This window comes from Melanotaenia boesemani, chromosome 14 (assembly GCF_017639745.1).
Source record: "Melanotaenia boesemani isolate fMelBoe1 chromosome 14, fMelBoe1.pri, whole genome shotgun sequence".
Classification (NCBI taxonomy): domain Eukaryota; kingdom Metazoa; phylum Chordata; class Actinopteri; order Atheriniformes; family Melanotaeniidae; genus Melanotaenia; species Melanotaenia boesemani.
The window spans coordinates 10205763-10230775 of NC_055695.1; the positions used below are offsets into that span (position 1 = coordinate 10205763).

Consider the following 25013-nt stretch of genomic DNA (forward strand, 5'->3'; position numbering starts at 1 on the left):
GGAATATTTTTTATTTCGCAAACCTTAATCTTTTATCCAACTATATAGATTTTTTATTTATTAAATTATTTGAGACCGAGCAAATTAAATTAGTATCCTGGTTTAAATGACCATTTCATTTAATAGAAACCATGTTGAAATTAATTTATTGCAACTGTATTGAAAGTTCCAACTTTAAAATCCGCGGCAATAGTTTTTTATCATTAAAACAATATGCATAAATACATATTACTGTTACATTTTTTCAACAAATGTCCATCGACTGTCTAAATTATATATACATCTTTATACAAAGAAGGGTTAAAATATGTTACCCTATCAAGGAACATAAAATATGCAAGTGCCGTCAATCTAACTCATTAATAATAAATTAAGTGTGAAATCTCAATAATGATTATAATCAGATATATAAATAAATTAATTAAGCACTTTTGCGTGTTGGCATCCAAAACTTCCCAGTTTAAATTAGGTTTGCAATTTCCCTTTCCCTTTTCATTTTTATTTAATTTTAATTTAGTAATTTTCCAATGTATATGGTTTGTAAGGCTACAAACAAAATAAGAGGCTTCTGAAGAATTAAAAGAAATATTTAACTTAATTCTAAAGGTCTTATAATCCCACTTGGAAGGAAACAGGGGTTCGAAGTGACCAGCTGTCTGATTCAAGCTGGAATATTTTAGCTTAACCTCATAATCACCTCTGTGTCATGTTCGTTGGAGTTTTACGTGGTCTAAAAATTTATAAAATGTTTATAGTCCTACTGCTCTCAAGCGCGCCACCACGAGGAGGTACTGTTACGCAATGGTGCGCATTTGGAAAGGTGTAGCAGCAGTAGTCAGTCGCGGATCACCCGCTGAATCATGTTCTGACTCCTCGGAGTTTTCCATAACTCTTCCCTGCCAACCAAGTTCATTTTTCTGCTTGTTAATTGTACCTCTGCTTCGCTGACATCTGTGGCACTAGTGCAGGAACGGCTTTCTCGAACAAAATGGCACATTTAGTAGGATTTCCGAGTTGAGAGCGTCCACCAGTTAAAGTAAGTTGCCATTTCCTTCTTTGTGAACATGCAATGTTGGGTTTTGTGAAAGAGAACAAGAAAAAGGATATATTTGAAGAAGTCTAATAACTGTAATTCTGGCTGAAATAGTTTAAGCAATGTCTTCCTGAAAGCTCGCACTTGGCGCAACTAATTGGATAAGGAAACTGAAAACACGCTACTTATGAGCGTAAAGTAATAGAATTTTATTGACCATTTTAAATGTCATTATTAAATTTGAAATAAGATCAGGGCAAACATAGGCAGCAGCTTCCTATAAGAGAGTGAAGTCACTATATAATATTATGCATAGTCTATTATAGCCTACATGCTTTGTCATGTTAACGTTAATTTAATTTGTATTGCATTGCACTGTGTAGTCTGCCGTAGAATAATCAACTGCGAGGTAATGTTTGCAAGTTGCAAAGTCTAAATATTCTCAGGCCTTGTCTGATCTACCTAGTCTTAATTTAGCCAGATAAACAAATCAGGGAAAACCTGTTGTTGGTGCCGAATGACTAACTTTGTATGAAGCCTGTAATCCAGAAAAGAAGTTACTCCTTAATGTGTAGGAAGCGCAGACCTAATCTGCACGTTTCTCTTTAATGCAGATGGGAGTGCTCTTGCATGTGGACGCTTAGACTGTGTGCCTTATACAGCTAAGTCTGCAGCTGTTTTGCATTAAGCTTTACGTCCTCATATGAAAAAGTTGTGCCTTAAACTCTGTGTTATTTTAGCACAAAGGCAAAGCTCAGCCGCCTGCATGCTCTCGTTGCAAGCTGTCGAATCAGGACAAGTGCAGTGAACTGGCACATCCAAAAGTTGGACCTCTGTCGCAAAGTACGTGACTGCTGTGGTCACACAGACGCTCTACGTGCTGAATCCCAGCAGTAATGATACGCATTGATGAGCAGCAAAGAAAAGATTCGATGACCTTGATATGTTTTCGCGAGGCGCCAGACACACGTACACACACATACAGGCAAACACACACCCCTATTGTAAATTAATGTGTGTGAGCATCAATAGAAGTCATTAACGTTGTTTAAAGAGGGTAAAACAAAACGTTACTTTTCTGCCAACCTACACCCAGCTTCACTGTAGTAGATATGATATTACACAACACCATATTTGTTTCTGTCATATTAAGGACATCAAAGATACACCTACTTTTACTAGAATCTAATGCATGTGGCATATGCACCGTGTTCTTTTTCTGTAAGGCTGGTCTCAGCACACATCTCCTCGCCCTTGCCAAGATGCATAAAGCTTCAATGATACTGATAAAGCATTTTTTTCATTTTTCATCTAAGGAAGGTGTCTTTTCGTGATGTGGTAGCTTCATGTAAGGAAATTATGACTGCTGTAGTCAAAAGTAGATCTGTACTTTCCTATGTTGTTGACTTACAGATAAAGCATTTCTAATTAGGTTGCATTTCTTTATTTTAGACTCTAAATGCATCAGTGTTTCGACTGAGATGTTCTCCTGAGTTAAAGGCTACTTCTTCTTGAAGACATATCTGAGAGTTCCTCACCTGACAACACAATGGCTTCAAATATAATTGTAAGTATGGACTTCGTTATTGTGTCTTGAGTCGGCATTTAAAGCCGACTCAAGCTGAAGCATAAGTGGACAGATTACGCTGACTTTAATCATTTAATTGAAGGCTTTGGATTGTCAGTGGTTTACCAATAACACAGTGAACGAATTCCACTCATTACAGAAAAGATAAAAAAAAAAATGTAAATACAGCAGTCAAGATGTCAGCATCAAGGTCATTCTATTACCTCTGCAGGGGCCTAAATGTTTGAATGACTGTTGCTTTAAGCTTCAAATATGAGTATGAGATAATCTGTGATACCTGCATTCCCAGCATTGTCATGCTATTTTAGATCTCTAAAACATGTTAAAACACTTCCTATCTAAGAGATGTTTATATGGTTAATTGAAACTGAATTGTAATCTATAAAAATAATGTGCAATGAAACATCACAAACAACTAGTGATATGACTACTTTTTAATATGGTGCTGAGTTGTGATCAGTTTCAAAGCAAGTCATTAAAAATGCAACACAACCTCTGATCTTACTTATTATCAATCATAGCAATAGAAAATGAGATGTATAGTCTTACTTAGTGATGCGACTAAGATGGCTTCCTCTGTATGCTCCTTATTGTTTCACATATTAAATAAAAGATTGTGGCTGGCCAAGGCTGGGTGGAATTCTGTTTGAATGGGAGGTGGGCCAAACGAGAGCATGAACTCTCAATTTGGGCTTCATTTGCACAAACCACATAAAGATTTTTCTTAAAAGTCTGAGTTAAGGGTCCCTTGATATATACTCTGTTGCACCAGGCCACTTTAGGTCTTGTACTTGGGAATTGCATCTATCTGTTCTTAAATTGAATTCCTTGTGAAGCAGATAAACCATTGCAAAAAAGAACTTGGCGACTAACTTAATTAAAAAACTTTAACTGTATCTTAGCCAAAAATGACAACGTTTATTGTAATAAATCAGCAAATAAACACATCTAGAGAAAAGTTTTCCATGACTGGGAGAATGTTTTAACAATGAGTGATTGATTTTTCTGTACAGTCAAACAGCATGCAATTAATAATTTGTCCAATGACATACAGCTGGATCGATCACAAATTTGTACAGAACTTTGTTCTTTCTGCCACTTTGCAGTTAATGATTACTTTACAGGTTTATACTAAACAATTATTCTTGGTTAACTGTTTGAAAGGTTTCTTTAGTGGGACAAGTTGAAGTGCTTTATGCAACTTGCCTCTGGTAAGTGTAGCCCCTATAAATGCGTTTTCCTGACAAAATGCACGGAAAAGATCAAATTATGAACGAAGAAGTGTGAGCACAGCTGGATGTTGACCTCTGAATCAGAGGTTTTTTCTATGGATTGACAATAGCCCCATATGTGTTCATTAGCTAATACATAAATCTGCAGTGAACCTGCTTACGTCACATTATAATTGTTCTCGTTTCTCACGCAGATTTGTTCTATTTGTTTTCACTGTGGTTTGATTGATTTTTATCATGATGCAGCGAAGCCATCCTGGAATGACTGAATGTTTTGTTGCAGGTGGAACAGCAGTTCTCTCACAAATTCACAGTGACAGTTGTTCGAGCTGAGAACGTCACCAAAGGAGCGCTGGGTGACCTGTGTACGTTTTAAACATATTTCTGTAATACATTATTGAGAACATATGAGGTCATTTACATTCACTGAATGTACGTGTTTGTGCTTAGTGGATACTCCAGATCCGTATGTAGAGCTGTTCATCCGGACGGCCCCAGAGAGCAGGAAGAAGACCAAGCACATAGACAACGACATCAACCCAAGATGGAATGAGACCTTTAATTTCATATTAGACCCAAACCAGCAGAATGTCCTGGAGGTTAGACCTGCATTTTATAGTCCAGTTTAATCCAGTACAGGATGACAAGCAATGATGCAGCAACACACAAATCAAAGTAAACACTTTTTTCCAGCTGACATGAGGTAATATGTCATCACTGTTGCCTTAGAATGACTCATGTTGCTCATATTGAGGCTTTTCTAAAAACCTTGTTTGCTTTAAAGTTTTCTTTCTTGACAAAAATGTAAAAAAAAAACAAAAAAAACACACCGGTAAATATAAAATAATGGCAGAATTATTTATGTTAACACGTTGTTTTTTAAAGATTTTTGACTATAACCCCCTGCTGTTTATTCCGACCAGATAACATTAATGGATGCCAATTATGTGATGGACGAGACACTCGGGACAGCATCCTTCAACATCACAAAGCTTAAATTGGGCCAGAAAAAAATGGAGACTTTCCTTATCGGCAAAGTAAGGAAGAAAATTTTAGATTCATTAGTTATACGCTTTATGGTTTAATATGGTTGATAAGGAAGTGTGTAAATGGCACCTTACATTTTTAACTTCATATGAATGAACATATGACAATGGATGTAGTACACAGTGTGTTAAAAGAGTACCTTTTTAACAGTTATACTAATGTAGTGATTTTAGAAATGATGGAAAAAAATATTTTTAATTTAATTTAATTTAATTTAATTTAATTTAATTTAATTTAATTTAATTTAATTTAATTTAATTTAATTTATGGAAGTATAGTTGAAGACTGTACAATAACCAAGGTATGTTTTTTTTCAACAGGCAACCAAAGTACACTTAGAGATGACACTGGAGATCTGGTATGTATTGTTGTCAAACTTAAGTAATTTTTTTTATCTTCACATTATTTGTTGATACTGCCCACAGTTTAGTCTTAAACTCTTGTATTAAAAGTAGTACAGGATATATATGCAGATTTACTGGTTTAAAATATACAGCAACATCTGTAACAAAGGCTTGTGTAACATTCAAGCTGGAAACTATGTGGCTAAGTAACAGAATCCTTGAGTAATCTAATATGCAAATGAATAATAATTTTCAGGCCATCGTTGCTTAGAGAATGGTGGGAGGGTCTGAATAAACTGGAAAGATTAGTCTTTATTGGAAAGTGAGTAGTAAAGGGCTAGAGGTCATGAGTGTTTTGTCTCTGAATGTGTGTTTCTCACCAGACCAGACTAACCCAAAAGCAGATCTTATCTGGAGGATGGATCAGTTTCAGTGTCACCACTTGTGTTTTACACCAAAAGATATGATGCTCATTAACTCCAGCTAGCAGAAAATGTCAAACATGAGTCATTACGTGTTTGTTTACCAGCAGATTCTTAGAAAACTTGACTCCTGATATTTGTGTCTGCAGTACAAACCTGGACCTGAGGTTCAGCCTGGCTCTCTGTGATAAAGAGAAGCAGTTCAGGCAAACCCGAAGAGAAAGAGTGATGCTCGGCATTAAAAAGCTGCTAGACATGGAGAAGCCTCGCTTCCTCCCCAGCTCCCCAGAGGAGGTGACGTCTATGTTTTAACATGCCAATGAAATGAAAACTGTCATGACTTGTTGAAACTAAAACTTGTGACTTGATAGCTTAACTTTACTCAAACACTCAATTTCAGTGACTGGTTTCTCTTTTCTCTGAATATGGTTTGAGTCAGCACCGAGCTCCTAAGCCAAGAGAGTGAAGCTGACACCGACCTTCTCAGCATCACAGCATTATGGTTCTGTGTTGATTTCGCCTCATAGCTTTACAGGAGTCCATAATTACCATTTCCCCAGCTCAAGCATTATTATTGTTATTATATTCTTATTTTCTATTTTGTGAATGAAACATTAAGTAAACATAAACTACTGCCAGGCACGAACCATGCCACTGAAAGATGGCACATCTTGTCTGGGGCAAAAAAAAAAAAAAAAAAAAAAATCATGGAGCTTTTTGTTTGCCTGCCAACCAAAGAATCATTTGTTTCCAGTGGTGAACTTTGTTTTCACCATGCGTGTACTGACATTTTCACTCGGTGTTCTCTCTGCAAGAAAGAAAATGACTACATTTTAATAATCAAGATACAATTATAAAGTGCAGCTGACATGCACAGCTACAAAATAATGCTGCCTCACTGCTCACCTGAAACAAGACTGACTTGCTGTCACTGCTATAATTCAGTGTTTCAGCGTTTGTTTAAATCTTATTTGCTATGTTCGCCCTTTGCATATCTTTAGCCATGCTGACTGCCTGTATGATTTTGATCCCACGGTATGAAATTACATACACCACAATTGGAAGTTCCAAATATTTTAGACTGTCCTAAAGTGGGCTGGTAATTGAGTGTTTTGTTTTTAATAATCACTGTTAGTCTAATATTGCCCTTTTTTACTTGCTACTGCTCTAATTGTTTATCCTGGGGATTAAAAAATTCAGCGTTAAATACAGTTGTTGTAGCATTTTGTGGATATTCATGGTGAATGCAATATGAGTGCTTAATGTACCGTCTTTGTTCTAGTACACATTCCCTCTTATCTGTGGTTCTAATGAAGATAAAAATTCCAAAGGAAAAAAAAAAAAAACAGCTCAAAGCATTAAGGTTTGTTGCCTTGCGGCATTTTTAATCATGTCGGCTGCAGGCTTGCTGTTTTTTTCAATAGATTACAATAACACTTCAACATTTATCTCACCAGGAAGCAAAGCATTTAGATAAGCTGCCTTTCTTTCCAGTTTGGTTCTGGCCAGGCACCTTGGGGCTGGCAGTAATCTCTAGCCAGGCATCCTCATGGTGCTTGGAGCTGTGGAAGAGTGAGCTATCTAGTTAATGCCTTCTTCCACTGGATAGCTGTGGAACTATCAGACAATGAGATAAACACTGTGCAAAGGAACCAGTGTTACACAATAGGAGTTATGAAATAGTTGAAAATCTGAGGTCAGAAGGTAGACAATGCTACGTAGGCAGGATGCTACTAGCACAGCATTTTCGCTGTGCATAGGGGAAGTTACTCAAGCTAGTGTGACTGAATCTGAGAATTAAATGTGTAAGAGCTGTAAGTTGTAATGACGTAACTAAGCCTGTCTCTGTCCCCCTTTAACTTCTGATTATGACTCTTATTTTGTATCTGTGTGTGTGTTTTGCAGGTGCCCGTGATTGCCATAGCAGGTTCAGGGGGTGGTTTCCGTGCCATGGTCGGCTTCTCTGGGGTGATGAAGGCCCTGTTTGAATCTGGGGTCTTAGACTGTGCCACTTACATTGCTGGCCTTTCTGGATCGACATGGTCTGTCTTTTGTTTTCAAGTTCTTTGTTTTTACACCTTGCTTTTCCCTGAACTCTCTTTTTTCTCTATCTTCATCTTCATCACAGCTATGTTTTTTCTTGTTTAGTCCTTTTTTCCTTTCTGACTCTCCTTCGGTGTTGCCCCTCCTTGCTCTGGCAAACTTCCTGTCTTCTTCTGCTGGTATGAAACTATCCTTAGGAAAGCAGCTCTGGCTTATTTCAAGTGTTTACTTGCTGGATACACATCACTTAACAAGTGGTATATCCTGCATTTTACATTTTACATATTTATCAGCTGCTTCCTTAAAATTTGATCTTGCACTCATATCTTGCACTTCTTTTTCTCTCTCTTTTCTTTTGTCCCTGCAGGTACATGTCTACTCTGTACTCCCACCCCGACTTTCCAAATAAAGGACCAAAGGACATCAACAAGGAGCTGATGATAAGAGTTAGCAGCAACCCACTGAGGCTTTTGCTGCCTCAGCACATCACCAACTACATCCAGGCTCTGTGGACCAAGAAGGCCTCAGGCCAGCCTGTTACCTTTACTGATATCTTCGGTATGCTCATAGGAGAGACGCTAATACCTGCGGTAGGAATCACCTATATTTACTACCAGCATCTTAGTCCAATCCTTTCTTTGGGTACATGTTTTCTTTCTTTTTTCCCTTTTACTGTAAAAAAACGCTCATTTGCATGTCATCTCTTCCTTTTTTTTGTGAAGAATTTTATTTAAATATTTTTTTTTTATCACATATAGCCAGATGGAGTTCTAAATCAAGACAAAGATGTACTGTTTGAACATCTATGGTTGTAAATTATTAAAATAGTTTTCTGTCCTACCAGAGGATGGATACCAAGCTAAGTGAGATCCAGGAGAAGATAAACCAGTCCCAGAGTCCTCTTCCTCTCTTCACATGTCTGCATGTCAAGCCAGATGTCTCTGAGCTTATGTTTGCGGGTAAATTCTTGCCTTTTATTCATGCTAAAGTGCACTGCATGTAGCCTGTACCCTTCGCAGAGCTACTTTGTATATGTAATGAGTGACTGAAGATTATCAGATAAGTCAAGCCACATGCAAAATTAACAGCCAGCATATTTCCTATTAATGCTACACTGCTGCCTCAGAGGATGTGACATGGCTTGGTGGGTTGGCTTTTAGCTTGCTGATAGCAGTTCAGCTAAATCAAGGAACTGAATGGTGTTAACAAGGTCATGGTGGACTCTGGCTTAGTCGCATGCATTGCAGTACTTCCCCATTGCTGATGTAGGCTCAACAGTAACTGCTCACAGTGCAACAGACTCAAATATTTGAACAGAAACTTAAATTAAGAAACATTTAAAATATCCAGTAATCAATTCACTTCTAGACAAGAAGCATGGCATAAACATCTCATCATAGCAGCTGCAGCTTGAACATATAAGACCTCAAAAATTCATGACATTATTCTCCCCCTTTGCTCTGAGAAAATGTGTTTGTTCTTGGAATAAAAAACAGGATAGTGTTTTTTAAATTTTGCTCTACAGCAATGGCTTAATGCTGTAGGACACAAATGCTTTTAAACTTTCTGTACAATTCAAGAAAAAATTAAAGAAATACACTGAATTTATTTAAAAAGTCTCCTAAACAGTGACAGTTTCACTTCTTTAAAAGGGCTTGATAGGAAACTGAGCACAAGTGGACTATTTATCATTTCTGGTTGTTAACAGATTCACTTAACAGATGTTTCTGTGCAGTATTGCTTTGATATTCATGAAGGATTGGCAAACTTGTTCCTAAATTAGAATTACGTGTTTTTTTGTTGTTTTTTTTTTTTTTTGTTTGTTTTTTAACTCTCATCACACCTTGAAATTAGAAACCCTAGAAGTAGTTGCTTTAGCTTGTTAGAAAAAAATCCTTTCAATAAATGACAGACACTCAGTCAGTGAGGTCAGGTCTGATGGCTCCCTACTGCAACACACCTGATTCACATTAATGGTCATTAGCAGACTTTTGTAGATCTTGTTAGAGAGTCATTTGATTTTAAGCTTAATTTTAATTAAGACCTGCAGGATAGTGTGCCTTGAGAACCAGGGTTGGGGACCTCTGCTCTAAAGTAAGACAGAAACGTGCAGAAACAGTTATGGTCGGGTCATTTCAAGTCACCATCTCACATTATCATCAATACAGGATTTTTCCAACATAGCTGCATTCTGGTCAGAGTATAAATTCTTCACAGGAAGATCTAGATAACATTTCTAGCAAATATGTCAGTGAGCCCAATGGTAACTTTGTTTTGGTCTTAACTCACACGTCCATGTCATCAATTTCAAATTCATTAATTTTTATTCTCATTTGGAAAAAACCTAGCCCCTTCAAAGACTGCTAGTACAGTTAGACTTATTGCTGACGCTTGTTGGTAATGTATATAAAGATCCATAAACTGACTTGAAAGCAGGTTGGTAATAGATAACTAACATATTAAAAAAAGAAAGGAGAAATAAACTAAATATGCCGCAGGATAGGTTGTGCAAAAAACAGTCCATTAAACAATAAAACAAAACAAAACAAATAACTGTAGATCAAAAGCACAATAAAGAGGTTGGGCAAGACTTAGAAAAGAAAAAGAAGACACAAATCAGGAGGTGATTACAATCTTGCAAGGGATAAAAACAAAAGCAAAAACCGGGGCGATACATATACAAAGATGAATAAGAAAACAGGCGTCAATCAGCAAACTAAAACCAGTTATGAAACAAGCAAAGCAAGAAGAAAAACTAAACAGAATACACAAAGACAGACAGCTCCAAAGAAAAACAGGAAGCTAAACTGAAAATATTAACAAATATATGCAAAGATAATGGTACATAAGGAGTAAATATAAATAACTAAATCCAGACAAACTACAACCAAACTTAAACCATAAATAGTTACTCTTTATGTATCCATCTATAGCCACAATTAATACACTTTCACATATATTTGTGCATCATGGGGAAGAAAATTAGGTTAATGTTAGGCAATGGCATCTGTGTATAGCCTTCCACACAATTTCTACAGTTTTCTGAATTATACAGAATAACAAAAGAATGCTTAAAGATTTTGTGCAATCCATGATACAAAAGAAATAAAAATAACTAAGGTTGTTTTGACAGCACAGGAGGATCCTACAGCAGTGTTTTAGGGTTTCCAATAAGGTGAATGTAGATAAACGAGCGTCTTTGGAGCGTCTTTGGAGGGTTTTAAAAGCGTCTTGGGAGCGTCTTTGGAGGTTATTTGTAATTATAGAGAAAATGTGCTGCAGGCTGAGTGAAATAAATTGCTTTTAGTCCTGTAGCAGCATAAATTATGAATGAATGATGAATGACGCCTCTCCACTTCCTCATGCCATGCACAAATTAAGCCAAAATATCCCACCAGTGACGCGTTTTGGGAGCCAGAGAATGAGCCATAATAATTGCTAGTTAGACCTTGAGGTCCCGCCCACATTCAGCTGCTTCACTTGTGGGCACAACCCTAAATTATAATTGATGGCTTGTTAAAAATGAGGCAACTCCGACATGTAATCCAAAATAATAAGAACATCCTACAACAATAGCAGAAACTGTCTTTGGGAAAAAATATTTTACGGTAGTTTGGCTTAGCTTTAAGCTAACTCATTGCACGTGTTTACAGAGTTTTACAGTTAAGTGCAAACTGTCAGGTGCTTGATGAATACATTATCATTATATTCCTTAATGCGCTGCTAACATTGAAATTTTAACTTGCAGACTGGGTAGAGTTCAGCCCGTATGAAATTGGGATGGCAAAGTACGGCACTTTTATGACGCCTGACTTGTTTGGAAGCAAGTTCTTCATGGGAACCGTTGTGAAGAAATATAAAGAAAACCCTCTTCATTTTCTGATGGGTGAGAATGATGACTTAACAACAGCATTAAATGAAGTGCCAGATCTTCTGTCACCATAGTGACTGATACATTTTTCATGGATCAGGCGTGTGGGGAAGTGCCTTCTCGATCCTGTTTAACAGAGTGCTGGGAGTCAAGGACACAGCTGGTGGCAGCACCATGGAGGAGGAGTTAGGTAATCTTACTCTGTTTTGTCTTTCTTTGTGCTTCTACTGACCCATAACATATTTACAAGGCTGAAGCTCTGAACAACAGTTAACTGATAGCTTTAAAAAAAAATCCTAAATCTGCATTTGTAGTCATGGGTGCTTTGTGTTTCGGTGTTGGTATGTCACTGATAAAATTGCTTTTGCGGTATCACCTCCCACTGAAACTGACATTCATCTCTGACTGAGATGCTATTGTAATCTGGCATATCTAACAGTTTTGTCACCTTCTTGGTTGTTTACATACACACACAGACAGTTGGACTTCTCATAGCTTTAAAAGCTCCCTATACCTATAATTATCACTCTATTGCTTCACTCAAGGTATGCATAATGAGTGTGTGTGTGTGTGTGTGTGTGATATGTTTTCCCAACAGTGAGAAAGTCTTTGCTTCCTGACAGCTCATCGGATGTTTGTTTTTTGTTGAATGCTTTTGTTTGGAATGACCTTTATATATTCAGACGACAATGTGTTGCTGCACAAAATACCTTTCCACCCAGTTTGAGAATGCAGTATTAGATCATGGCTGTTCTAATTTCTATCAGTAGATTGGAATTTGATAATGCCACATTTACTGTCTTTCAGAGTTAATTTTGAGGGTTGGAAATAGATATGCTTGTTTAAAACACTGAAAAGTCATATTATTTAACTTTTTACAGAGCAGATCAAGCCCCAGCATATCGTTGGAGAAGACTGTCTGGACGATGATGAGCCACGCAAAGGTGAGCTATAAACATCTGTCAGTCATACAAGCATTTTATAAACTGACCTCTTATAGTGCAGCATAATAAAGTTTGTGTTACTTTGAAAGCTGTGAGAAAACATATTGTCACATTGCTGTGTGATAAGGGGAAGTTAACACATTTTAAAAGTTTGTAATAACAGTATTATGATGTGAAACATCTGCTGTGGTCAGGTCATAAAAAGGTGCTGATAAAAAGACCTCTCTTGTCCACCTGACAGATTTTACAAAAACAGTTTGTTCTGCTCCTGTTGATGCTATTAATACCACTGTTCAAGCTGAATTTTCTTCTTTTTCTTTTAGTAGTGAACTTGTGAATGAATTTGTAAAAATCTACATCTAAAAAAAGAAGGGGAAGAGTGAAAGTTATAAAGGAGTGAGTGGTTCAGAAGAAGACAGACTAAAAGAAAAAAAGTGTTTGCAAAATGGGGCTTACAGTATGAAATACCCAAATAACTTGGAACTTGTGCACCGCACAGTTGAGTTATATCATTACTACCTATTATTTTCTTCATTTTAAATGGCATAAAAGAACAAAAAGCCTTGGATCATCAACTTTTCTGAAATAAATACTGTCATCTGCTCAGTACTGCATGCGCTGTAAACATTTGTGAACCCTTCAGAATTTTTTATATAGATATTTATATATGTCAAACGTTTCCCTACTGAGCTTATTGACTTCAGCACAGTGACTCATTCATTTGAATCAGTTGTGTTGGAGCATGGAAACATCTAAAGTCTGCAGGACTGCAGCCTTGCAGATTTTAGAGTTTCCTAATTCTCAGCTTAACATTTTCAGTTTAAACCAGCTGGTTGTGTTGTAGGATCCTCCATCCACATTTCTGTCTTCTGTCAAGTTCACATGACATTTAACAAACTAACAATGTTCTTTTTTGTAGCGCAACATCTTTGTCTTGCACCCCCGCATACTGTTATTTGGTGTTCTCTTAAAGGTGGACCCATCACTTGTCAGACAATATTATCACTGACATTGATCAAACCTTGTTGGGTATTCCTGAAGAAAGTGCTATAGAATATTATCTTAACAGGATAGAAACTATCTCATGTTTCCTTATTTCACAGAAATGTTGGTAAAGACTACAGAGATTTTTTTTTTTTATAAAAGATAAAGAAAACTGCACCCAAGTTTCCCGTTTCTTAATGGCAGCACCCACCCACAGCAGCATCAGCTTTCAGTCAAACATGACTATTGTTTGTAGATAAAAAAAAGAATTAAGTGTTGAAAAGCATCTAACTACGCCAGATTTTTTTTTTTTTAAACTTTGTCTTGGTTCTTCTCATATGTATTACTTTACTTTTAACATTTGTATTAATTCATGCAAGCACATTTGATAGCTGCTCTTTTTGTTTTTTTACCATGGTGCTCAGGTGGGACAGAAAACCAGGAGGCAGAGGAGGAGTTTCATCGTACTGCTCAAGCCAGCTGGGTTCAACGAATGTTCACCTCACTCTTCAGTGACTCTGCCTTGTTCAATACAAGAGAGGGTCGGGCTGGGAAGGTATATTTGAACAACTTTACATTTTTCCTGATCTCCCAGCTACATTAAAATGCATATTTTAATGACTAAAACCCCCTGTTAATATTTTACCAGGTGCATAACTTCATGCTGGGCCTGAACCTGAACACCAATATTCCATTCTCTCCAGTAAATGAGGTCTCATACCATGCCACACCTGAAGACGAAGTGGATGCTGTCACAGGCAAGAAGGAGAAAATGATTTATAGCTTTCTGCTGCATTCTAACAATGGACTGGCAGGGAATAAATGAAACCAAGGGGTATATATTCTCTGGACAACTAAATGGAAACAGGTGATACGAATGAGCCAAATCAAACCAGGTACAATAATGACGGGAACCAGAAAGCAAAAAACAGAATACACCCAGGAAAAAACTACAAACTAAGACAAAGAAGAACATAACATGACAAAACTGCTAAAGGGAAAAATCATAGATTATGACATAATTTGGTTCAAAATATTCACCTTTAGTATGATAACCACATGACAGTGATGTCATCAGCATAGAGCTTTTCACTGAGAGACGGCAGTCATACTGTATGTGTTGAAAAGACATGGCTTAGAAAGCCAAATGTGCATATGTGACAAGAGAAAACAGACAACAGGTGGAAACAAACTGTGAACATATCATATTACTGACATGGAATTGTTTCTGTGAGGCTTCAGCTTTATGTCCAGGAGAAACAGTAACATACAGTAAGCAGACAATTTGATTACGACTCTGAAGCTCTGCTTTGGTCTCCACCACACTTCTGCAACATTTTTTTTTCTGCTGGGCAGTAAGTGCAAAATGGGTTTCAGTAAGGAAAGCTCCCTCATCTGTTAGGAAATGATAAAATGAGTGCGTGTGTGTGAGAGAGAGAGACAACAATAAAGCAGCAGTGGGAAAATGCAAAGTTGTGTAATCACTTCCTGGGGTTTAATCACACTTCATATTTCTTTTATGATCATTTTAGCCTTTTTTCCAGCTACTCCAGGAAGACAGATGTGGTACCGTAATCTCCTTTTCTTATTTCAAGTGAAAGTGAAGCAATGATGCAGAAGCGTGTCAGAAAACAGATCAGTTGTGACACGGCCTACAGCCGCGGTACCAGGAAGCGGACCCAAAAGCAGAACACTTAGACAGCCGGGAGAAAGGTGCAACAATGTTTATTAATGAGAAGTGTTGGTAGCTTGATCCAGGTCCGGGCAACTCTTGTGGAAAGGGCAGAGGGTTATTGCAGGGAAAGGTGCTGGGTTGTGTCAGCGGCTTACTGTGTTTCTGCGTGAGACTGACTGTGGAGGGGTGAACCAGGAGATGTTATCTGTGGATGGTGTTGTGAGCTTGGTTGCAGGCAGGGCGAGCAGGCAGGCAGGTAGCTTGATGCGAGGAGTAGTCCAAAATCCTGGGTGCTGAGGTTAACTGAGGGGATCAAGGTCTTAGTCTGTAGAAAAAATGACAAGGTCAATAATCCAAGAGCAAAGCACAGATAGATCGTAGGTAGAGGCCTGATTACCACGCTTCATTGAATGACAATCTGGCGAAGACTGGAGCTCCTGCATGACTCTAAATAGCCGGGAGAAGAGCTGGCTAACGAGCCCACTGATGAGCTGCAGGTGGTGTCAATTGAGGCTCCAGCCTCCGCCCTCCGTCCCCACGGCAACCTGCTCAACCCAACCTGCAAACTCTCACACACACACACACAGAGCCATGACAAGTTGGGTGCATTAGGTGGCGAACAGTTTTACTTTTAAAGAGTCATTCTTGCAATAGTTTGATAAATTTTGTGTTATTTTGCAGATCCAGATGAATTTGATCGTATTTATGAGCCTTTGGACGTGAAGAGTAAGAAGATCCATGTTGTGGACAGTGGCCTGACCTACAACCTTCCTTACCCTCTCATCCTGCGGCCACAGCGTGGTGTAGACCTAATCATCTCCTTTGACTTTTCTGCTCGACCAAGTGACTCCAGCCCTCCATTCAAGGTCTAAATTGCTCTTTTTTTTTTTTTTTTTTTATAACCTGCATGAATCACTAGAAATTATCCATGTACTTTCAAAGTCAAGAGCAGTGTTGCCTACTTTGCATATATATGCTGCAGGAGCTACTGTTAGCAGAAAAGTGGGCCAGAATGAACAAGCTTCCATTCCCCAAGATCGACCCCAAGGTCTTTGACCGTGAGGGTCTGAAAGAATGCTACGTCTTCAAACCAAGAAAAGGTGAAAAGAACTGCCCGACTGTGATTCACTTTGTCCTGGTCAACATCAACTTTAGGCAATTCAAAGCACCTGGTAAGTATGTGCATATATGGAGATTTCTACAATTTAAATAAATGGTAAATGTGCCAAGGCTCTTTTGTATTATTAGAATTATGTCATTTTACCACATGGCACATGAGACATCTCTTCCCTGAAGTTGTACTAAGGATTTCAGCTAAATTTAGTCAGCAGCAGTGTTTCAAGTTTTTTTAAACATTAGGCCTATCATCTGAGGGGCCCATGTAGAAAGAATCTGCTCAAGGTCAGTGGGGGTTTGAAATGCTGGAAATGATGCCTGCTGTGTCATGAGCCAATGAACCACAGTGTGTTCGATGTAAAACGTGGTTCCACTGGGAGAGCTCTTTGTATAAACAGGCCATACATCAGAAGCATACTAAAACATACTACCACCACATCTGCACTTCTTTCTCTTTGCATTCTGTTGGCCATCTGCCCATGTGCTTCCACAGTCCATTTGCGGATATTTTTGCACCCAAAACCAAAAGAAATCTGAGAAGTGCAACTGAAAATCCATAAATGGACTTCCAGTTCCTGCTTACCATTGTATTTTCAACTGTGTAATGTCCACCTCTGTGTTAATGATGATCACATCAAAAGGCAACAGATTGATCAGGATAAAGGATTAAATAAAGTTGGTGTTGGGGCAATTGAGCTCGACTGAAAGAATTTTTAATGTTTTTTTAGATTAAGAAAGAAATTCTGCTAAAAGATCAATGCCACTGGTAACTGTTTTGATTATTGTATGCAGTATTGCTCCAGCTACTGTGTACAGAAACAACGCAACACAAGGAATTTAATACACAACAAAACAGGTTACTAATGGCCCCCAGCTTCCTTTTTCTTCCTTTTCCCCCTAATAGCCCAGGACCTCAGTCCACAACTTCTCATAGAAAGAGGGAGACTGATTAGAAAGGGCCCAGCTGTTTTAATTAGACTCACCTGACATGTTTTCCAGAATCCACCACACCTCTGTCTGCCCTCCAGCTGATTCAAAAACCACACCTGCTGCCACAATTGTTTTGTCAATCATTTTTCAGAGAAGAAAAATGGATGCCAACACTTTCCTTTTATTCAGTTAAATCCAGATGTAGATTAACTGTGTAGGGCAAGGTCAAGTTTATTCATATGCCACATTTAAAAAAAAGAGAAGCTGACCAAAGTCAACTTCTTCTTAAAAGTAAAAATACATACAACCAAGAACAAGATAATTGAAGATAATAAACTATAAAAGCAATAGATGGGCTAAATTTATTGCAACTTATTTACTCTGACACAAGATCTGTCACAGTCAACATATACATCAGTAAATGCACCAAAAGAGCCTCTAAGAACAGAGAGCGCTGCTCATTTTTTGTGTTATTTAGAAACTTGATTTTATTAACTTGAAGATTGTTTCAATCATTTGTTTGGCTGGCTGGTTAAAAACACATTTTCCTATGATGTGAAAAATCTATAACATATCAAATGCTTATTAACTGAAAGATATTTTACATTGTGTACAAGCTTCTTCCTTCAGAGCTACATTGCATGTATTGTGGTTCACTGATGACTTGAGGGCAACTACATTATGGGAAATGGGTTTTTTTTCTGTTCTCAGTTGAAATGTGAGTTGAAAACAGTTACATAATACAAAGATAATGTTATATGTTCAAAAGCTGTCTGTGCCAACTGATGTTTTCCAGATAAACCCAACATGTATGATTAATAACAATTGAATTCATCCCGGTGGATCGGACAGTGTCTTTTTTTTTTTTTTTTTTTTTAATTGTTTCTTTTCTTCTTTTGGTCATCTTTCAGGAGTTCCCAGGGAAACTGAGATGGATAAGGAATTGGCAGATTTTGACATCTTTGATGACCCTGAGTCACCATTCTCCACTTTCAACTTCCAGTACTCCAACAAGGCATTCACCCAACTTCATGACCTCATGGAGTTCAACACTCTCAACAACCTTGAGGTCAGTTTGGTGCTTTTGTAAGATTGGCATGGATAAAGTTTCTCCAAAAATGAATGAAGAAATGTGTAATTCTCAGTAATCATCAAGGTCTTAGATACTGATTCATACCAACAGCTTACACAGACAGACTGATTTCCGTTTATGTATTTGAAGTCTACTTCCATTGAACTCAATCAAGGAAGTGCAAAATTTTTTTTATTGTGCACTGTCAAAAATTTCAAATCCAGGAGGCTCACCTACAACCGGATAGTAGAAGTTTTGACATGTTTACAGTAGACGTGCCACAGCAAGGTCAGATGGCTCCTATTTCAGTGAGTCACTTCCCTGCTAATCATTCAGATTCAAGCTCACTGGACAATTAACTAAATCAGACAAGCCTATTCTGACAAAAGAAAAAAAATTCCCAACAACCTGAATGCTGCAGTTCTAACATTCCCAAATTTCTCTGTGTCGGGCACCAGGGAAACAGTGCTGATACAAAGTCTTTAATTCCTGGCATTATGGTATGACTTCACTTATTATGTGAGACATATGGATTAAGTCATTTGATGCAAGAAGTATAGAGACAAAAACAAAACTTTGAGACTATAGCGGGAACAGTGATAATACATACAGTTTTACCAGCCCAACGTCACCTTAAAAAAGACCGGAATAAATTAATCTTCATCCTTTTCAATAAAGCCATAGTGACGTCACCACTGCCTCAAACTGGTCTGACAAAGACGTGGCATGAGTACGATGTGTTATTTCTTGTCCCTCTGTTTCCTAAATATTGTTACCATGTGCTGGAGTCATATGGAAAAACACTTTCTGCAAAATAATACTTCACTGCAGAAGTGTGTTCGTTCGTGATCGTAATTACAGCTACAAGTCTCTACCAGTTTTGCACATCTAGACACGGAAACCTTTGCCCATTCCTATTTGCAACACAGCTCAAGCTCGGTCAGATTAGATGTAGAGTGCATGTGAACGGCAGTTTTCAGATCTTGCCACAGATTCTTGATTGGATTTAAATCTGGGCCATTCTAAACCATTCCACTATAGCCCTGACTTTATGTTTAGGGTCATTGTCCTGCTGGATGGTGAACCTCTGCCCTAGTGTCAAATCTTTTGCAAACTCCAACAGGTTTTCTTGCCCTGTGTTTGGCTCCATCCATTTTCCCGTCAACTCTGACCATCTTCCCAGTCCCTGCTGAAGAGAACCACCTCCAGAGCATGGTACTGCCACCACCATGCTTAACAGTGGAGATGGTGTTTTCAGAGTGATGTGCAGTGTTAATTCTCTGCTACACATAGCGTTTTGCATTTAGATCAAAATGTTAAACTTTGGTCTCCTCTGACCAGAGCACCTTCCTCCACAGGTTTGCTGTGTCCCCCTCATGGCTTCTGGCAAACTGCAAATGGGACTTCATATGGTTTTCTCTTAACAATGGCAGTTCTTGCCAAATTTGAGCAGTGCACAACTAATAGTTGTCCTGTAGACAGATTCCTCAACCTGAGCTGTGGAACTCTGCAGTTTGTCCAGAGTCTCCATGGGCCCCTTGGCTGCATCTCTGATCAGTTCTCTCCTTGTATGGCCTATAAGTTTAAGTGGACGGCCGTGTCTTGATAGGTTTGCATTTGTGCTGTACTCTTTCCATTTCCACATGATGGATTGAACAGTGCCCCATGAGATGTTCAAAGCTTTGGAAATCTTTTTATAGCCTAACCCTGCTTTAAAATTCTCCACAACTTCATCCCTGACCTCTCTGGTGTGTTCAGCGGACTTAATGATGCTGTTTGCTCCACAATATTCTCTTAACAAACCTCTGAGGCCATTACAGAACAGCTGTATTTGCAATGAGATAAGATTACACACAGGTGGAGTCTATTTAGTCATCATGCCAGCATTGGATCATTCAGCAATGAGCAGGCAACTTCTGAAGGCAAATGGTTCCACTCAGAATAAAGGACCTGAATAGTTTTGCACACTTATCAGTTTTATTATTTGTAAAAAAAAAAAAATTAAATGATGTCTAATTTTCCTTGTTCTTCACAATCGTGTGCCATTTTGTGTTGGTCTTTCACATAAAATTCAAATAAATTATATTTGTTTGTGGATGTAACGTGACAAAATGTTTAAGGGGAATGACTACTTTTGCATGTCACTGTATGTGGTTATGAAAAGGGGTCTGACACACATTTGTTTCTGATTATACAAGAACTCTCTCCAGTGGCAGCAAAGTAATTGTTTCCACTCCAAATTACATGCAGCCAAGTTATGTATTATTGTGGTATTCATCTACAGGAAATTCTTAGCCAGGTTAACAAAAAGCAATATGGGTGTTAGTGTCAACAGCTCAGACTGCCAAATTATTTCTATTCAGTTATTTCAGGTGAAAATTTTTTTAAATATCCCCACTCAGTTTAACACTTCTGACTTGTATGAAAGGTAAATTATCCAACATTACGTTTGAGAGTTGTCATCTCTTTTTAAAGCATTACAAATCATTACAGTTTGGATTTAATCCCAGTTCTTATCCCCTGTAGGTCATTAAAGAAGCCATCAAGGACTGCATCGTGTCACGGAAGGAGAATCCCTCGAGCCTCTCCCGTCCCTTCTCCCTCAGCGAGATCCCGAAAAAGTCTCTTAAAAGAGATTCTCACTCAAAACCCTTGAATAATCTGGAAAAGGACCAACAGTAGCCTGAAACTCAGACTTTGGACAAGCAGACGTTTTGTTGATGGAGCTTAAAAGTTAAGCATTTTATTTTCCAAGATGCTCATCTTCTGATTGCTGTATACTTTTAATTATGCTGGTTCATGTCTAATAGAGGTATTTTGTAAAGAAATTTAACTGATCAAAGGTTTGGGGTTACATTTACATTAAAAACAGCTTATTGACCCGAAACAGCTGATAGTCACCTCACCTATGGGTGAGAAAACAGGATGTTGATGATTTACACTCCAGTACAACTGGATTATTATCTCTACCATCAGACAGCACAATGAGTCCTTTCTACTGCTCTTTCTCTTCCAAGAATCCCAAACCATGACATATAAGTTATTTGCATTTGAAAGATATGTCCTCTTCAAACCCATGTACTTATTCATTTAGTTTTATTGCATCACATGAATTTTCTTTTTCAGTTCCAACATTCCCAATTGATGTTGATGCTCTTGACTGTAGTTCACTTTCCCTAGAGTCAAGCCATACTTGCATTTTCCATGACTTTGTGTGCAGCCGTGTTGTTTGTAAATTTGCTTCACTGAATTCACTGTTAGACGCTTCAACTGTGCTCTACCTGTAAGTAAGCTGAACATTCAAACTACAGAGCATGCAAATAAACAGAGACGAGGAGCTCATAATTTTTGGGTATGTTTGATGGCAACTCCTAAGCACGCCAAAAGCACCCCCTCTGGATGCCTAAAACATCTGAATGATGTTTACCAGCTTACAGGGAGGGAAAACGGAGTGCTATTCCAAGAGGAGTGTCTCATTAAATCTACCATTTTGGAAAAATAGAAGTTGATGCTATGGAAACAGCCTTGCTTCTTCTGTTTCTTTATCTCTCTTTGCACGAAGACAACATTACATTTATTTTTCTATCTATATTTTTTCAGGGTGCGTTTCAGACAGAGAAAGTTTAATTTTCCAATTTTCCATGGCTAATTCTTTACCCAGCAAATACAATTTCACTGTCAGACCTTTTGATCATTAAGTAGATTGAAGGCCAGGCTGAGTAACATGTGTTCACAAGACCTGACATCGTGACTCTCAGCAACACTGTGGAATTTTTTACTACACCTACACTTGCAGCAGTAAAATCCTGGAATCTGACACACTAGTCCTCTACCTGCAGAGGCCTGAAAGCTGCACACAGAGCTGTGGAATTTTACACTGAAGCACTTCCGAGCACTGTATGCTCATGTTTCAAGCCAGTTTGTCTTTGTTGTGTATGTGTATACTGGTGTTGTTATATGTTTTGCAGCACTCACTTATGTGTGCTTTAAAGGTTTCAATTTGACATTTTGGGTAAAATCATTCCTTGATTTTGAAATGTAGATTTGCATAAGGAGTTCAAGCGCTTTCTTATGTCTGTACATTACATTCATGTGAGTTACCAACAAAAACAAAAATTACAATGTAAAAAATATCAAATTTTGCCTGAAGTTTTAATTATGTGATGAGCATAAAAGACAGTTTTCTTTACTCCTTTTTGTTATCTTTACAGAGTACTGAGGGAAATTCCTGATTCTTCTAGCCAAAATGCTTGTGTAAAAGAGAATTTATTATCAAAAGACCTGTTTTCCTGTTAGAGATGTAATACAAAGAAATTTAGACTATTAATGTCACTCAGTGTTCCACTGTGTTCAGCAATTTTCACTTCATCTGCCTGCTGTGTTGTGTTCTTTTTTTCTTTTGAACATCTGTCTGGGGTGGGTGGTATCTAGTGCACTAGAGCCATTAGAGTGAAACAGAATGGTTGGTTTCACTGCGCAAAATGAAACTTAAGGAAAAGCTGGGAAAAAAATCCAGAGAGAACTGCAGAATTTGAGATAATTCTCAGTAGTTTAATCACAACAACTTTTCTAACTGTCATCTTGTTTACACACTGTTAACAGACAGTAGTCACCGCTGGCTACAGCGCAGCTATGCAGCAGAGGGATGTTTTAATATTTGTGTTTTTAGATTCTCTTAAGAATTATTGGTTTTTACTTATGGTTGTGAGGCAGGAAGGTGGGCAGTGAGAGTGCAGATGACAGACTGGAACTCTGTCTCCATACAAACAGGTTTTAGTGTAGGGACGTACTTTTTGTTAAGGTTATTCTTATGAACGTGAATAAATAAATCTCTTAATAGTCAACAGGGTTTTACTAACAACAAAACAAATATTGATTATTTGTGTCTGCTTTTCTTTTTCATTACCAAGTCAAGAGTGGTAGCCACTTTGATTTTTATGTTTGATTTTATGAACAGTGATCAGTGTTTACATGTAACCAGATAAAAAAAAGTCAGTTTTGGGGATTTGATGTGTGAACACAAACATTCCTGTTATCATTAACTTTATTATAACTGGCAAAGCATGGTGTTCTTATTTTATATGTTAAAGGAATATAATAATAAAAGAGAGAATTGTATCTCCTGTGTGTTGTTTTCTGTTAAAATATTGGATATCCGTGAGACACCCCCTGAAATAACACATTAGCTGAGAAAGAAGTCACCCTTGTGACATGTACCATTTCCTTTTGTTCGACTTCCTTTTGTGTTACTGGATTGTCCTACATAGATTTTCCAGAAGGTATAGAAACAGAACTATGTAATAGATTTTAATCCAAATTTCTATTTTTAAATTTGTCTAAAACATGTTGACTGATTTCCTGCTATGAACTTTGTGTTGTATGAGAGTGGAGGAAATTGATGATTAAGGAAGGAAGACAGGGCAGTAGTGACCACAGCTTTATTTTGTACCTTTTTATTACTCAGTAGCTGAAAAAAAACAATTAGGTTATAGGCAGGTGAAAACAGTCCAGAAAGCCTGTAGCATTTAAAAAAAGGCACAGGGGAAGATGAAGGTAAAGCTGCTTAGGTGTGTGGAGGTTAGCACTTCATTCACACAGCAAGAAGGTTGCTAGTTTGAGCCCTGTCTGGGGGAGGTTTGAATAGTAGCCTTTCTGTGTAGTTTGCATGTTCTCTATGTATATGTGGGTTCTCACCCACCATCCAAAGACATGCATGTTAGACATTGGTCACTCTAAATTCTCCCTAGGCGTGTACTCTGCCTCTCGCCTGCTAATTGCTGGGATAAGCTCCAGCTTCCTTTTATTATATGCGTTATACATCATCTAACCATTGTTTGGTAGCACCATTATGCTATGAAGTACATATTTACTTTCAATTCACTTTACACTGATGGATTAACGTGAAAATCACTGATGCAGAAAGGACAACGAACACACTGACACATTTCGAAACCATGAGACTCACTAAAGATGAGTCAGCGGCAGATTTTTTTTTTTTTTTGTCCTACAAGCGGAAGATAAACAGAGGCGATGATGACACGCAGATTTATGATTTTACAGTAATTTTGTTTGCTATTCAAGTTAGTGGTAGAGGGAATTTTATGGCCACCCCCTGTCATATGTTTTTTTTTAGTCTAATAGGGTAATTTCCGTTATCAGGTCAAACTTCCTTTTATGCCTAAATGAAAGGAATACCCAGGAAACCTAAACTCACAATTTTTTTTTTCTCTCCTTGAGTAAATTCCAGTGGAAATAAGTGAGACATTCTGTGGTATATTTGTGTGTGTGTGTGTGTGTGTGTGTGTGTGTGTTAATCATCCGGTGACACACTTTTAGGTTAAAGGAGGATATTTTAAGTACTCTAGGTTAGTTTCACATTGTCTAATTTTATCTTATCTTAGCCAGTCCCACTTGAAATGAACAATTTTAGCTGAAAAAAGAAAAAAAAAAAACATCTACGCTAGCTTTAGTTTTTCATCTTCATTTCAGTTCTGCTAGATCACTGTAGTAACCAAAAGGAGACTAATCTTTTGCACAAGTTGAAATGAATAAATAGGCTGTACAGAAACAAGGAAACAGTGGATATTTCCAATCATATATTTTAACCAATCATTGGATATACATTTTAAAAAAAATCCCATGTTTCTAATATGAGACGTCCTATGATGTAAAACCAGTAGCATATTGTTTACTGATCCATCAGTACATCAAA

The 25013-nt window shown here is 37.8% G+C and overlaps 1 protein-coding gene across 1 annotated transcript; it reads left to right on the plus strand.

Moving 5' to 3' along the window:
* The first annotated feature begins 783 nt into the window (after nucleotides 1–783).
* Nucleotides 784–23419, plus strand: pla2g4ab (phospholipase A2, group IVAb (cytosolic, calcium-dependent)). Its single transcript, XM_042006331.1, has 19 exons — nucleotides 784–1036; nucleotides 2486–2600; nucleotides 4137–4218; nucleotides 4304–4452; nucleotides 4777–4890; nucleotides 5221–5258; nucleotides 5816–5960; nucleotides 7572–7708; nucleotides 8077–8299; nucleotides 8554–8668; nucleotides 11458–11595; nucleotides 11681–11770; nucleotides 12462–12524; nucleotides 13934–14064; nucleotides 14158–14266; nucleotides 15865–16049; nucleotides 16166–16355; nucleotides 18141–18298; nucleotides 20828–23419. The coding sequence occupies exons 2-19, from the start codon at nucleotides 2583–2585 to the stop codon at nucleotides 20981–20983; spliced, it is 2241 nt and encodes a 746-aa protein (XP_041862265.1). The 5' UTR covers nucleotides 784–1036; nucleotides 2486–2582; the 3' UTR covers nucleotides 20984–23419.
* Nucleotides 23420–25013: the final 1594 nt, after the last annotated feature.